The sequence below is a fragment of the Pocillopora verrucosa genome, chromosome 3, assembly GCF_036669915.1.
Source record: "Pocillopora verrucosa isolate sample1 chromosome 3, ASM3666991v2, whole genome shotgun sequence".
Classification (NCBI taxonomy): Eukaryota; Metazoa; Cnidaria; class Anthozoa; order Scleractinia; family Pocilloporidae; genus Pocillopora; species Pocillopora verrucosa.
In genome coordinates, this window is record NC_089314.1 from 353,978 (window position 1) to 367,359 (window position 13,382).

The 13,382-nt window shown below is 38.6% G+C and overlaps 1 protein-coding gene and 1 pseudogene across 3 annotated transcripts in view; both read right to left on the reverse strand.

The window, feature by feature from the left end:
* LOC131769673 (neuronal pentraxin-2-like) overlaps positions 1-13,382 on the reverse strand; it is a 33,916-nt gene that overhangs the window by 1,500 nt on the left and 19,034 nt on the right. The window contains exons 1-6 of one of the 3 annotated variants that reach the window (XM_066163873.1): positions 6,272-6,485; positions 4,064-4,236; positions 2,198-2,335; positions 1,685-1,823; positions 504-668; positions 100-322 (exon numbers count right to left, since the gene is read on the reverse strand). The exons of 1 other annotated variant lie outside the window; for it this stretch is intronic. In XM_066163873.1, coding sequence (XP_066019970.1) covers positions 100-322; positions 504-668; positions 1,685-1,823; positions 2,198-2,242 — 572 coding nt within the window. In that variant the 5' untranslated portion in view covers positions 2,243-2,335; positions 4,064-4,236; positions 6,272-6,485. Of the gene's footprint in view, positions 1-99; positions 323-503; positions 669-1,684; positions 1,824-2,197; positions 2,336-4,063; positions 4,237-5,093; positions 5,145-6,271; positions 6,486-13,382 lie in introns of those variants that run through there. One more of the 3 variants, XM_066163874.1, reaches the window with a different exon arrangement.
* LOC131780222 (probable serine/threonine-protein kinase DDB_G0281745) lies at positions 8,021-13,128 on the reverse strand (annotated as a pseudogene).

A 13,382-nucleotide genomic window follows, 5' to 3' on the forward strand; every position in this document is an offset into this window, starting at 1 on the left:
AGAAGTGTACTTTGAGTATTTTAAAGTTTACAGCAACATTAAATCAAAATAACTGTTGGGATTAATAACAGGACAAAACTTCAGATGAAATACCCAAACCTTCCATGGTCGTTGATGTAGATCCTAAATAGTCTATAGTCAGTCAGGAGAAGCTCGTTGTTTTCTCCAGATACAGCATAGCTCAGGAGTGCTCCTTCATTTCTAGTATCAGCGGTTTTCATCCACAGACAAACCGTTACAGCTGACAGGTTTGGCATGCCACGTGTGACGATGACGTAATCACTGGTTCCTCTCTGCGGAAATTGTAGAGCGTATCCTGCAACTGAAGAATTACTCAGTTTTTTTATTTGTCAATGCCGCTTTCTTCTCTGATTGTACCATGATTATTTTTACATCATAATAGTTGATAGGGTGATGCGAGTTTCCATAGGAAGGTAAAGCAAAATCAAGCAATCCTACATTGCTTACAACAGACAAGTGAAAATTATTTTAAAGATGCATACCTGGCATAGCCAATACCTTTATCGTTTCAGACGTGTTCTTAAATTGCAAAGAGAGCTCTTCGATTGACTTAATCACGACATCCAGTTTCCTTACGATACTTTTGTTAAACGAGTGAGGACTTGTGTACCACGCCTTGATTGTCTTGTTAATGAGAGCCAGTCTTCCTGAAGAAATTGAGACATAAACAAAGATCTTTCAATAATAAATGTGAAGGACAAAAAACATATTGATTCATGGTGTGAATTCGAAATGTCAAAAAAGACAAATTTCGATTCTTACGGAATCAAAATGAATTTCACAATGAGATTATCGCTGTTTCCAAGTATCATTTCCAAGTTACACTGCCCTGCGTGATTGTAATTTTCACATAATTTACAAAGTGGTATTGAAGGTTATCTGTGTAAGGAAAAGATATCTGGGATTTTCCATGAACTGAGATTTTGACACGCAAGCATATTTAAATGAAATTAAATCGAACTGTCAAATAAATCTTTTACACTTTTGAAAGTCTACTTTCAGGAAACAATGTCGGTGTTGATAGAAGGTTTGTGTGGAATACATTCGAAGAAATAAAGCCAAAGATCACTAAGTCATTCGCAAGCAAAGGTTAGATGCGATCAGATTGCGTTACATCACATCCTTGAACATACTTTAGATGCGTACTTTCCACTTGCATATTGGTAAAATTTTCGCGCTTCAAATTGGCGTTTTACGTCGTTTTTATATGACCTCTTTTCTGTGGAACCTGTCTTACGTGGGCCCCCCCCCCCCCCCAGCCATTCTTCGTAGGTGACCACCTAATACAGGTTTAACTGTGTAGGAAAATGATATCACAAGGGAGGATTGGTGACTCAACGTGAACAGCCACAAGTAGGAGAAATGTTCATCATTGAGTCAGACTTGTTTTTCGTTTTGCATCTTCTTGTTTGAGAGAGAGGCCCAAGTTTCCTTCAATGGCTTTGAAGATTGAGTCTTGGTTATCTGTAGATAATCGCGACAAAATAAAGCTAAAATGACCGATCACACACTTAGGTGGTACAAAGAAAAATTGTGAAATTCCACCATCAAACCTTGTAGAAAAGGCTTCCGTTTCACTGCCTTCAGTTTCTTCAAAGACGTTAAATGAACAGTGAAATAAGAGTGCAGATGCACACGCATACACACGACTTAAAGTGCATACCTTGTATTTCCAAAGCAGTTGTCCTCTGAGATGCGTTCTTAACATATGCATTTACTAAATCCAGTTTTCTTCCCATATTTACGTCCAGTGAGTCAAGACGTTTGGACAATGCTTCAAAAGCTTTGTACATTGAGTCCATCTTTTCGGGAGACAGTCATGACAAATAGAAAAGGATTTTAAGACAAGCGATTACCCATTTAAGTGCCAAAGACAAAGGACAAACTGGGTTTCCCGGTGAGGATTCTAGCCCATCCTATTGCAGCCCAAATACTCCAGCAGCTGTAATGCAAGCATTAAAGTTCTGTAAAGTTTTGTCAAATTATCCAGTTTTCCCAAAGACGAGTTAACACATCTGACCTAAAACTGATTTCTTAAAACAAGGACGGCTGGTTTACCAACTAAGAGCAGGCACATCTATATAGATGACAACAACGACCTCCACACCAGCTATGACCTTTTCACAAATCAAAACCTCATTAAAGAAACACCACCACAAGTTCTAAATATACATACCTTGCATTTCCAAGACCGTTGTCCTTTGAGATGCGTTCGTGACATTCAAATTTACGAGATCCTGACCGATTTGTTTGTCTTGCCAGTCAAGGCGTTTGGACAAAGCTTCAGTGGCTTCGTTTATTGAGTCCAGTTTTTCTAGAGACAGCCATGATAAAGAAAGGTGTTAAAAGAACTGATTGTTTACGAAAGAGGGACAAGGTGCTGGGTAATGATTTGAGCCCTTGAGCAAACCAGACGTTTTACTGACTGAAATAAAAGAGCTAAGCCTCACTGAAAAAGCTCAACATTCTCTGCATTTGAGGGCCGGCTCTTTTCTTTAATGAGGCCGCTTTTCACGGCAAAGGGGGGGAGGGGGGGTTGGATGTGTTGCATTGACTGATGCATGATAGTTGCGCAAGAACCGCATTAATTGGCGCAGGAATGCTCAAGTGAGTCAAAGAAGAGAAAGTGTAGGTCATCAGCAAGACGTTTCAATCGCAAGAAGCTTAAAAATTCCTTTCCATAAGAAGCTGCAAGGGGTAATTAATGCAACTGTGAACTGCCAACAGCAATGAGAAGTTGTTTTGCAACGTTTTGGTAACTTCCCAACTAATGTGTCACCAACGAGTGGTTGATCAGCGTAACAGATGCTGACCCAAACACTTCTATTGAGAAGAGAGATAAGATATAGTCTCTGAGATAATGTGCGCGCAGTACAGGCCAATTTTTTGGTGCGTAAATTTCCAGGACTGCCCGCTAAAATCTAAATGGAGAGAATGGCCAAAATGATTCGCTAATTTCACCATAGTTACTCTTTCATTTGGGTGGGAAAATGAGAGTCTGAATATTTTGTTTTCTTCATGATGTGCTATGAAAAGAGCTCTAGACTGGATTTAACTTGTTTCGAATTGCTTTCTACTTTCGTCATTTAAAGCTGCTTTGTGAGAATAAAAATCGTTCACAGAACAGGTAAAACCATTTTATCCTCTCTCGGTAAAACACACTGAGGAGATAAGGCAAAAATATCTTACAAATCTCGTTCTTTCGATCCGTGCATTATGTTTCTGTTCCTCGTTTTCGCCTTTGTGACTGATGGCTCACGTGCTTTGCGCTCGGCCCATGAGTCAAGAAGAGAAAATAACTCTTGGTATGGACCCCAAATACGGTTGGCAATAAGAGGTATATTTTTTGCGACTTCATAGGGGTGATTTCACATCGCTGTGTAAATCTTTCACTCGCTTGCTCGAAACGGTTTCCTCTACGAACGTTCTGATACCAAAAACTCTAATAAAAAAAAGGTTTCTGAGGAAACCATGGTAAGTGATCTCTCTCTTTGTGCTTTTATGTGGTGTATCAGGCACCTCATGCGATATCCACGTCTTTGAGCATAGGTAATTTGCAGATTTGTATGTAAACATAACTACGACTATGATTGCATCGTGGCGTAGGTAAGTTAACCTTCTTGGCAAGAACCATTTTCCTTGATTTTCATTGGATATTGAAATGTCAGATTTGACACATCCAGTGCGCATCGCGGAGCCAAATTAAGCGATATATGAGAAGGCTGATTACCAGTCAAACTCCAGAAATTTGTTTTTCATACATCAAGAAATACCCCTCACTAACCGAGTTCAGTTACGGACAGAGTTTTTCTGCTTGGAGTTATAGCCCCTTCGAAGCAGGCTACACAGTGAAATACGAGCCGCTGAATTGATCAATAATAGCGTATATACTGAATGAGGAATACGATAAATGTAATGAATATTATGCACGAAAGAAGATTACATATAAGGGTCTTTTATCTTTTTTTCCCTAATCGTCCTTCACCATAACTGCACATACCATAACTGCACATAAACATCCTTCTTCAAACGTATGTCTTACCTTTCTGTGCCCCGCATGCCCTTTGCCCCGAAACATACAGCGTAATAAATATCAATAACAGGACCAGCAAGACAGCCATGGTGAGCAAACAAGCGATCTTCCAGTGCGCAGCTGTTACCCACCCCCTGTCAGTCTTCTGTCGCTGTTTTTCATCAATACACAATGGTTGCATTCTGAAACGTAACGAAATGTTTACCTTGGTTTTATTAAACGTACGCAATACCAAAAGGAAATACACCAAAAAAGGATTCCTGATCGCAGGTTGGTGAAAAATTTCGAGTTCTGTATGTAGTTTTCGCATTTGAAAATGAAAGTATGAAGTCAACATTTTTTTTAACAAATTGCACTATTTGCCGTTTGTATATCCAAGAATCGAAACGACAATTGCAAACGTCGTGCACTACTTTCACAAAGAGTTTTAACCATTCACTCCTAACATAAGCAGGCGTTAAATTTATCAAAATCCGAAGTTCTCCCAGGTGAATGTCGGCAAAACTTGTTGACAGGCTTGGAGAATTGATACTGTTTTTCTAGTGCAGGGGGCGGCTGTTCACAGGCTAAGGTGTTGCTGTCGCTGATTTTTTTCTTCTTTTTTCTTCTAATCGAAAGTTGATGTGAAACGGAATCAGTCATTATATAGGCTGTGTTATAAAAGATTAACTATCAAATTACCGACACTATGCGGCCAAGAGCCCTTTCTACTGACACAGCACTCGCCTGCTTTATATTGTAATACAGAAGTTTGAGTCACGTATTACAGACGATCCAAGTTGGCTAAAATCTTCATTGGCAAGTCATTCCGCCAAAATACTCTAATGCCGCTCATTGCATTCGATTTAAAAAAAGCTCGACAACTGAATGCGATACTAACATACTGTTTCTGCGAATAGTTCCCCTATTAAGACAGTTTCTTTAGAGTTGCAAAAAACAGGATAAAACATAACATTAAACATTTAATTGCGAATCAAGGACAACTAAGCCAACTTAATTAAATATTTTGCAAATAATGGAAGGAAAATTCAAAACCAACCTGAGGTACTGATTCCCGAGTGAAATGACAAAATAAGCTTTCGCGTGCAAGGTCAAGATTCAACCGCACATCTCGTGTTCAAAATGGAATTTATGACCGAATTCTAGCTGCAGTTTATATATATGTCTTTCATCATCGAACCATTTCGAGAAACCATACCGATATCACGTGATGGATTTGTTCTTAGGATTGGACAATTCAGGAAAAGAGTTGAATCACGTGCAGATATGAAAACTGAAATGAATATCTCCTCATTTTTGTGTTTAGTGCGTAACACCAAACACCTCGTAAAAGCGGTAAGAGATTGAGTGTCAACAAATGACGTAATGCCTTATTGGTTTTTGTAGCTTACTGCCTAAAGAGGCGTAAGCTGCTATGGTGTCCTTCTGAGTGAGTGAGTGTAACAATAGTATCGAGCCAAACTCTGCCGATTTTGATCCGATATTCCCCGATCTTAACTCCTTTTTGAATCTACGGACTTCTGTGAAGTCGTAGATACTATGCTATCCAGAGTGTAAGTCCTTCCGTATGTCCATAACAATGGAAACCTGCGGATAATGCTCGGAATTCAGTTCGGTCTTCTCCAATATCGTTCGATTTCGTATCTCGCGTCGGCGATCGTGATCGCAATTTTTTATCTCCTGCAGGTTTTGTGTCGCATTGCTGCGATTATTTGCTCCGTCAAGGGAATATTTGCCCACCCGAAAGGAGTTCAGCCGTCGCATTGCTGCGATTATTTGTTTCGCGATTAATTTTTTAGTCAAAAAACGAAATGAAAGATTAAAATCGCTAAATATTTTCACATGTGTGCAAATAGGCATGCGGATCAAATTTCAGAGTGAATTATGCAAATTTATCCGTGTGTGAGGAAATCTCAAGTTTCATGGTATTTATTAATGGGGAGCAAGAGGAAAATGACCAAGAGATATTTCGGGACGACAGTTTTATTCAAAACAATTCTTGATTTGCGGTTATAAGCGGAAAACGTTCGAATTTCTTACGTGCAAAAAGCCCACGCCGTAAAACTCATCATGCACAGATCGTTGTTTAGTTGCCTTCACGGCAAGAAATTGCGTAGCGCTATGATGAAAATTCTGAAGGTACTACAATTTGACGCAAAATCTTCTATTATTAAACAATACTTTTTGAGCACATTGTAGGTCAAACGTAATACTTACCGGCCAATGGAGTCGTTAAATTGTCGTTAGGCCCTGCTTGAATTTCGAAAGTTCGGTATTCGGTTTACAGCCACAATTCGCATCGCTTTAGAGAATCGTTGTGTCGTTGACTCGGGAGTTTGTTCTGTCACCTTAAAAGACCTTGACGTCCATTATTTTCCAAAAAGAGTATTCTATAGCATTGCTACTTTATATTCTGAGTTCCACAAGGTCTAACTCGATCGCAAAGGAACGAAAAATCCGACTTAAAAATTTTGAAGGTCGGCCGTTTCATTTTCAAATATTTGATCATTTAGAGTGAACGCATCGAATGATGCCCCTCTAGTACCCCCTAAAGCCATCAAAATATTTTTGCAAACGAAGGATACTGCTCAAGTAGATTAGGGCCTGGTTCCAGAACGCTTCTGAGACCTTCTGACACCTGAAACCTCTTAACCCGTTGCGTGGCAACTGGGGTTAAAAGTGGTGTCAATTATCAACTTTCCCTTAAGGGTCGCTTGTAGCACGCCGCTTTTATCGTGTTCGGTATTTGGACGTCGGAATCTCAAATTTTTGACGCCAAAAACGGGCCATTCCGTTGAGGTAAGCTAGAGATATTTAGTACTTTATACAGCTGCTAGTTTTTGGCCTTTCTGTGTACGAGAAAAAAAGTGAAAGACCGGAAACCTAAATTGTTCTTGCAAAGATAAATAGTGTAGCATTGCATGGCCGCTTCTTTCACACGCAAAGTAAGTGGCACGGTGTGCGACGCATTCACGTAGAAATGTTAAGCTTAGTTAAGTCTTGAGTGAGACCCTTCGACACGTATACCTCACGCGGCCACGTTATGAATGTTCAATTTCTGTCCGAACAGCCGATTTGGCTTCTTGTGTTTGTTGTTTGTCTTAACAGAGCTCAACAATCAATTCATTGAATGCAAATGTCTTTCTGTTCACTATAATTAAGATTTTCATGCACCAGTAGAATGTGCACAACATTTTTACTATGGGCATTTTTCCTTACTTATTTGCTGAGGGACTTGTAAGCAATGTGTATGCAGTATTAGTTGCCAATTTGACAATAACCACCAATAACTGTGCTTATCTGGAATAAAAACAAATGTTCATTTCTGTTGAATAATGAAAGTTGAAATTATTGGCTTTGATTGTAAACCTACTTTAGGCCTATCTCAGAGTGCTACTGCTGTGTTGAACTAATTTGAATTTGGTTGGACATTTTGACTGATATTATTTAGATAGCAAGAAGATGATACTTTTGCAGTGGATTTTTTTACTATGGATAAGAGCTCCTTCATACAAATCACCCTTGAAGTGTAACAAACAGAATGGCTAATGGATCTAACACAAGATCACAAGAGTGCCATCAGACAAAGGTCCAACAGCTGTCAGTCAGTTTTTATTTCAGTTCTTAATTCAAGATTTTCATTTTTTTTTTTTATAAATGTGAACCCTTCAAGTAGTTGTTAGAAAGTGATCATTGTTCATAATATTGTGAAACGAGTTTTGCAGATGTAATTGTTTTCACTGGCTACCAGAAGATGAATACATCTTTGCAGTGAGTTTCCGAAAAATGAATGCATTTTGAAAACCCAGTAGTGAATACAATAACAAACTGAAACTGCCTCTCACATGCACTTTGCAACATTTGGACTGTGTGGCCTCTGCTGTCATAATTACCATTTTATACCTTATGAATGCAGCATTTAATTTGGTCATACTATACATAATTATCATCTGGGAACTACTTTCACTATTTGCAAAGGGATGCATTTCTTTCAAGCTGATTGAGAAGGTATAAAATCGAACATCTTAATTTGGGATCATCTTTTAAGCATTTTGTTTGTCCTTCAAGAAAGCAATTTTCAGAAGGAATGTTGGCACTGATATCAGACATGACTACACCAAATGAAAATACATCAGAAGCAAATGATGGTGGCTGGCCAAAAATAATTTCAGGAGCAATGTGTCTGTATTTTTTACGATAGTCATCCTGTTCATGTGCAATTAGACACTTCCTTTTGGAAGTAGCTTCAGATACTTCTATGGACTTGCCAAAATCAATGAGCATGGGATGAAATCCAGTGTGCATAGTTGTTAGGAGAATATTATCACTTTTGATATTTTGATGGAGAAGTTGTTTCATGTGAAGATGCTGTAGAGCTTGGCACAGTTCAAACATAATCTTTCCAGCAGAATATTTTGTGAAGGGTATGGTGGGACAGTATAATTTTGTATTGTACAAAGTACAAGTCTGAGTGTTAATATCATAGAAATAGGAAACTAGAAAGTAGGGATTTTGTGTTAAATTGACTCCAAAGATGTGAGGAAGAGATGGATGGGAATATCTTGCCATTACAACTGCTTCATGTTGGATATCCTTAGTAGAAGATAGGTTATTGTACTCCTTCACAGCTACTGGAATTCCCTTGTAATACTTTTTTTGACATCTGCCAAATACACCATGACCAAGTTGAACTGTGATGTCTTCATTGTCTTTGTCTTTTGGAGCCCTTAGCTGGCATCGAGAAAATTTCTGGTATATTTCTACCAGATATAATACCTTGTGGGGAAAAAAGCTGCAGATATGAAGTGAAGTTAATTTAAGTTTTTAAGCGACATTTTATAAAAAGAAATGTAAATTTTTACCATGACTACACCACTTTAGAGGACTATGGGTGTATTTTAAATTTTTCAAACCTCAAAAATTTGGTAGTATTACAATCTTGCAGCCATTTTGTGTTATTTTGAAAGACACATGTTCTTCTGGTGAAATGATGATTCACAACAAACTTTGATCCTTTAACAAAGTTTGGTTATTGTGTTGTGTTTATTCTGGCAGACAGTTCATCTGCAAATTACTAGCCATGATAAGAACCTGCCTGGTACATTAAGAAAAATAGAATAGTTTAGGGAAGCATTTCTATTGTTTGAGGTGGGTGTATGAGTTACAGGCATGGTGTTAAAACAATTGTTTATTTTTGTCACATCTTCCCCTCTGCACCCCTGTTAACTGTTGAAATAAATACTACAGGGATGCTATGACTAAATTTTGTCAGTTTGCTAACATTGAATGGGAGAAAAATGTGCATTAAGTGGTTGTTATCATATAATTTGATGAAAATGATCATTGTGTTTTTATTAAATCTGATAGACTATAGCTTAAACTCAACACTGACATTTCTCTATAAAGCACCATACTCATTTCAAAATGCCACCCCTCCCCTCCTCTCCTAGAACCCAACATACACCATCAGTCTGACTTTTTAAGTGCATGTACATTTTCAGAAGCAGCACTCACCCTGGTGTGGGTTCCAAATCTAGAACCCAGTGATAGGGTACTCGCCTTTGCCTGAATTTTTCAGTATGCCTCGTTTATTTGCTGCCACTTCAAGTAATATTTCCTTGCAAGGTAAAGGAATCGATCATTCTGCATGGTTTACTTATGTATGCGTTCGTAAACTGCTTTCCTTGCTTCGTCCTTTTGAACTTTTTTCTTTGAAGCCGCTTACGCTTCTTTCTGTCGTTTCTCATGCGTCGCCGCTCAGCAATGGTATTAGGGACTTTAAGATCCAACAACGCGGACGTCGTCAAATATACCGAAGCCGCGTGGGGCCTGTGTCGGCATTGATTTGATCTTATAACGTCAGGTCACGAGTTAAATTTCGCTTTATTGTCAGCGGTAGCTGCTAATAACGCATCCTCAAATGAAACTCTTAAGTCGTTACTATAGCGATAGAAAGGTAAGCAAACAGATTTTCGCTTTGGTAATAACGTTTTCGTGGCAAAAAGAAGGGTTCAGGGATGACAGAAAAACAAAGGAACGGGAAAAAAAACTGAATCAGTTGAGAAGGATAACTTAAATTGAGAGGTAAGCGCTCGTGTCTTGTTTATATGTTGTTTGATGGGGATAGAAACCCTTTTGTGCTTCGGACTTTTTACTGTGATACCTTTGGTAGCTCAGTCAAAAAATGCCTTTGTTTTTTTGTCTTTTTTTTTTTTCCTCCGCCACAAAATGGAAAAATTGCGCAATAGTACCCAGTGGTCATTGGGTCCTCAGCACCATGACAACTAACTGCGATCCAATGAGGTGTTGACATGCTGATCACGCGTGTTATCTTGATAATGATTGACGTTGTCATGCACAGACAGGGCCGGGTCACATGACGAATCACGAGATTTTTGGTTATAAAATTTTTATATCGGTCGTTTTGTATTTCAACGTGTTTGGATTACGATCACCTGGAGTATTATAGCGCAAACGCTCAAAATACTCACAGACGCATACACAAGTCGTATTGTTCGCGGCCAATCCACACCAAAAGATGTTATTGAGCGGTAATTTTGGAACGGATTGAGTCGCGAACGCTTGAAAGCCATGAAAGCTTTGAATGCCTTGTATGCCAAGTATGCCAATGTCTTAGTTGAAAAACGTACATTTGTTGTAAAAAGCAAAATCTGAAATCTGAAGCCAAAACTGCATATACTTTATGCAATCTATTGAACAACACTACTACAGTGAGACTGAAGAACAAAACTCTAATGAATGCAAACTGCTTGTGAAGAAAGACACCATGTTGGATTCACTTGATGCCAGGGAACGTAGCTACGATAACAGTGCGAATGGTATTAATTTCACGATCAAAAAGGTGAATCTTATGTTTGTTTTCATTTTAGTTGTATGGACATTCTCTTTTAATAAATACATGATCCAAAATCCTGTGTTTTTTGTGTATAATGTCACTATGTTAGTATTGTTTACGCAATTGTCTTGTCACAGGCGGCCCAAGCTCACGTCTCGAGAAAAGGCCAACGATTAATTCATGAACGCGTCAGGCGTTGTGTGACTCGGTGTTCAATTACGAGAGGAACCGTTGAAAATTTCAACACGTTATAGGGAATAGTATAGGGAACGAAATATGGTCGATTTACAACGATAAATATTTCGAAATATGAACATTTTTCTCGTAAAATCAATAAAACTTTCTCATACCCTGTGTATGCGTTGTAGTTTCTGGCGATTTCTGCCGTTTTAAGCGTGCTTTACCATCACTGTTATTCACGTCATCTACTTTTATTACGTTGGTAAAATCTGTACAGACATCACACCAACCAACTCGCGCGCAAAGTAAGAAGACTATATTGAAGGCTTGAAGTTATATTACGATCGATTTTCATCAAGAAATGGGCCAGGAATATTCCACAATTGTGCAAATAATTGTGAAAGCTGATCGCGGAAAAGCGATTGCGTGACGCTCGGTAAGCTGTAAGATGACATGCTATTATATACCAAACGTAAAAACTCTTCAGATTCTCAGTCTGCATTTTATACCCACTCTGCAGTCTATATTTTGTATCCGGTCTGCAGTCTGCTGTCTGCATTTTGTACTAACAGGTATCCGTGGCACCAATACAGTTTATTTTTGGTTACATTTATTCGTACAACGCATACAATCTACAAAAAATTCCTGTGTGTGAGTTAATTTGACATTTTTGTTCTTTTCCATGTTAACGCTCTTCTTTCCTTTTGTAAGAATGTAGACATCACTTACAATGTTTCAAGTAATCCACCCACCCCACAAAAATAACTCTTGCATGCATAGCATGCCTATGTTTTGAAATAGGTGTATGCCCTTGGCCAGACTTGAGCTCACTATTTCAGTATACTAGTCCGACACCCATAGTATCACTACACTTGATTCCAAGGATCCACTACCATCCAGGTATCCCAGTTACCCTGCTCACAGGGTCTAGTTTTAAAATTTTTTTAAGCTTATCTCTTAATGTTAAACTCCCCTCTTCCACTCCTTAATATTGATTATGCGGTACATAAACCAGCTAAACATAAATGTACATGTTTTTTGTACTGAAAAGAGTCATCCTAAGCTCACTATTTCAGTATACTAGTCCGACACCCATAGTATCACTACACTTGATTCCAAGGATCCACTACCATCCAGGTATCCCAGTTACCCTGCTCACAGGGTCTAGTTTTAAAATTTTTTTAAGCTTATCTCTTAATGTTAAACTCCCCTCTTCCACTCCTTAATATTGATTATGCGGTACATAAACCAGCTAAACATAAATGTACATGTTTTTTGTACTGAAAAGAGTCATCCTAAGGTATTTTTATTATTGTTTACAGCACACTGATAACTATTCCGTCAGAGAATTCTTTCTGACTGCGGGATGTTTGTGTTGGGTTTGGTGACACTCGGGGGTACTTGTGTAAGGTATGGGAGATATAAATACGATTATAAATGTACAGTGATCTTCCATTGCTTTAACTATTGTCTACACAATCGCAGGGTCTTGTATAAGTTGCATCCTTTCTCATCTTTCTCAATAACATCCAGAGTTGGCTCTAAACAATCATTTCTGGTTGTGAATAATTTTTCCCATTCTTTAAATTTTTTTGTTTCTTCTGTTTAGGTTTTCTCAAAGATTATTTCTAGCCCTGTCAAGTTTCTTAACATCCACTGTCTCACCAATAACTTTTGCCACAGTTTTGGCTGGAGTCGAGGATAAGAAAGATGTAGATGAGTTGTGTTCATTGAAAGTGTGGCTGGTCTCATGGGTTTCAGCAGTAATTGGTAACTCTTCAGGTTGCACTGTAATCACCCCTGTCTCCTCTTGATCTTTCTCAAGTTCTTCCAACTCTTTTCTTTGGTCATCCTGGCCAAAAAGGTCCTCTCCCACTTGAACAAGAGCAATGACTCTTTCTTCCTCTTTGTCAGTTTCATCCTCATCATCTTCGCTGTCATGATCCAGTAGCCTGCTCTCTTCTGCATAATCTTCACTTCCAACATCATTCAATTCTTCATTTCTGTCACTCTGTTTCACTTTCATCATCATCTTCATTATCCTGCAAGAAGCCAGAGGGAATGATGTGGTCAAGCTCACCCTTTTCATCAAATACTCTGATGGCATGGTGAGGTATTTGAATATGAGCTGATGACACACACTTCCTCCAGTTTTCTTGAAGGTATTTACTTTCTGACTTCAGTGCGTGGGAGCAAAAGTGGTGTAAAGGTGGAAGGGTGTGAGCTTCTGTTTGAGTTTCACAGGGGGAAGTGACATCAAAGAATTCAACACCTTTAACAACATGCCTCCAC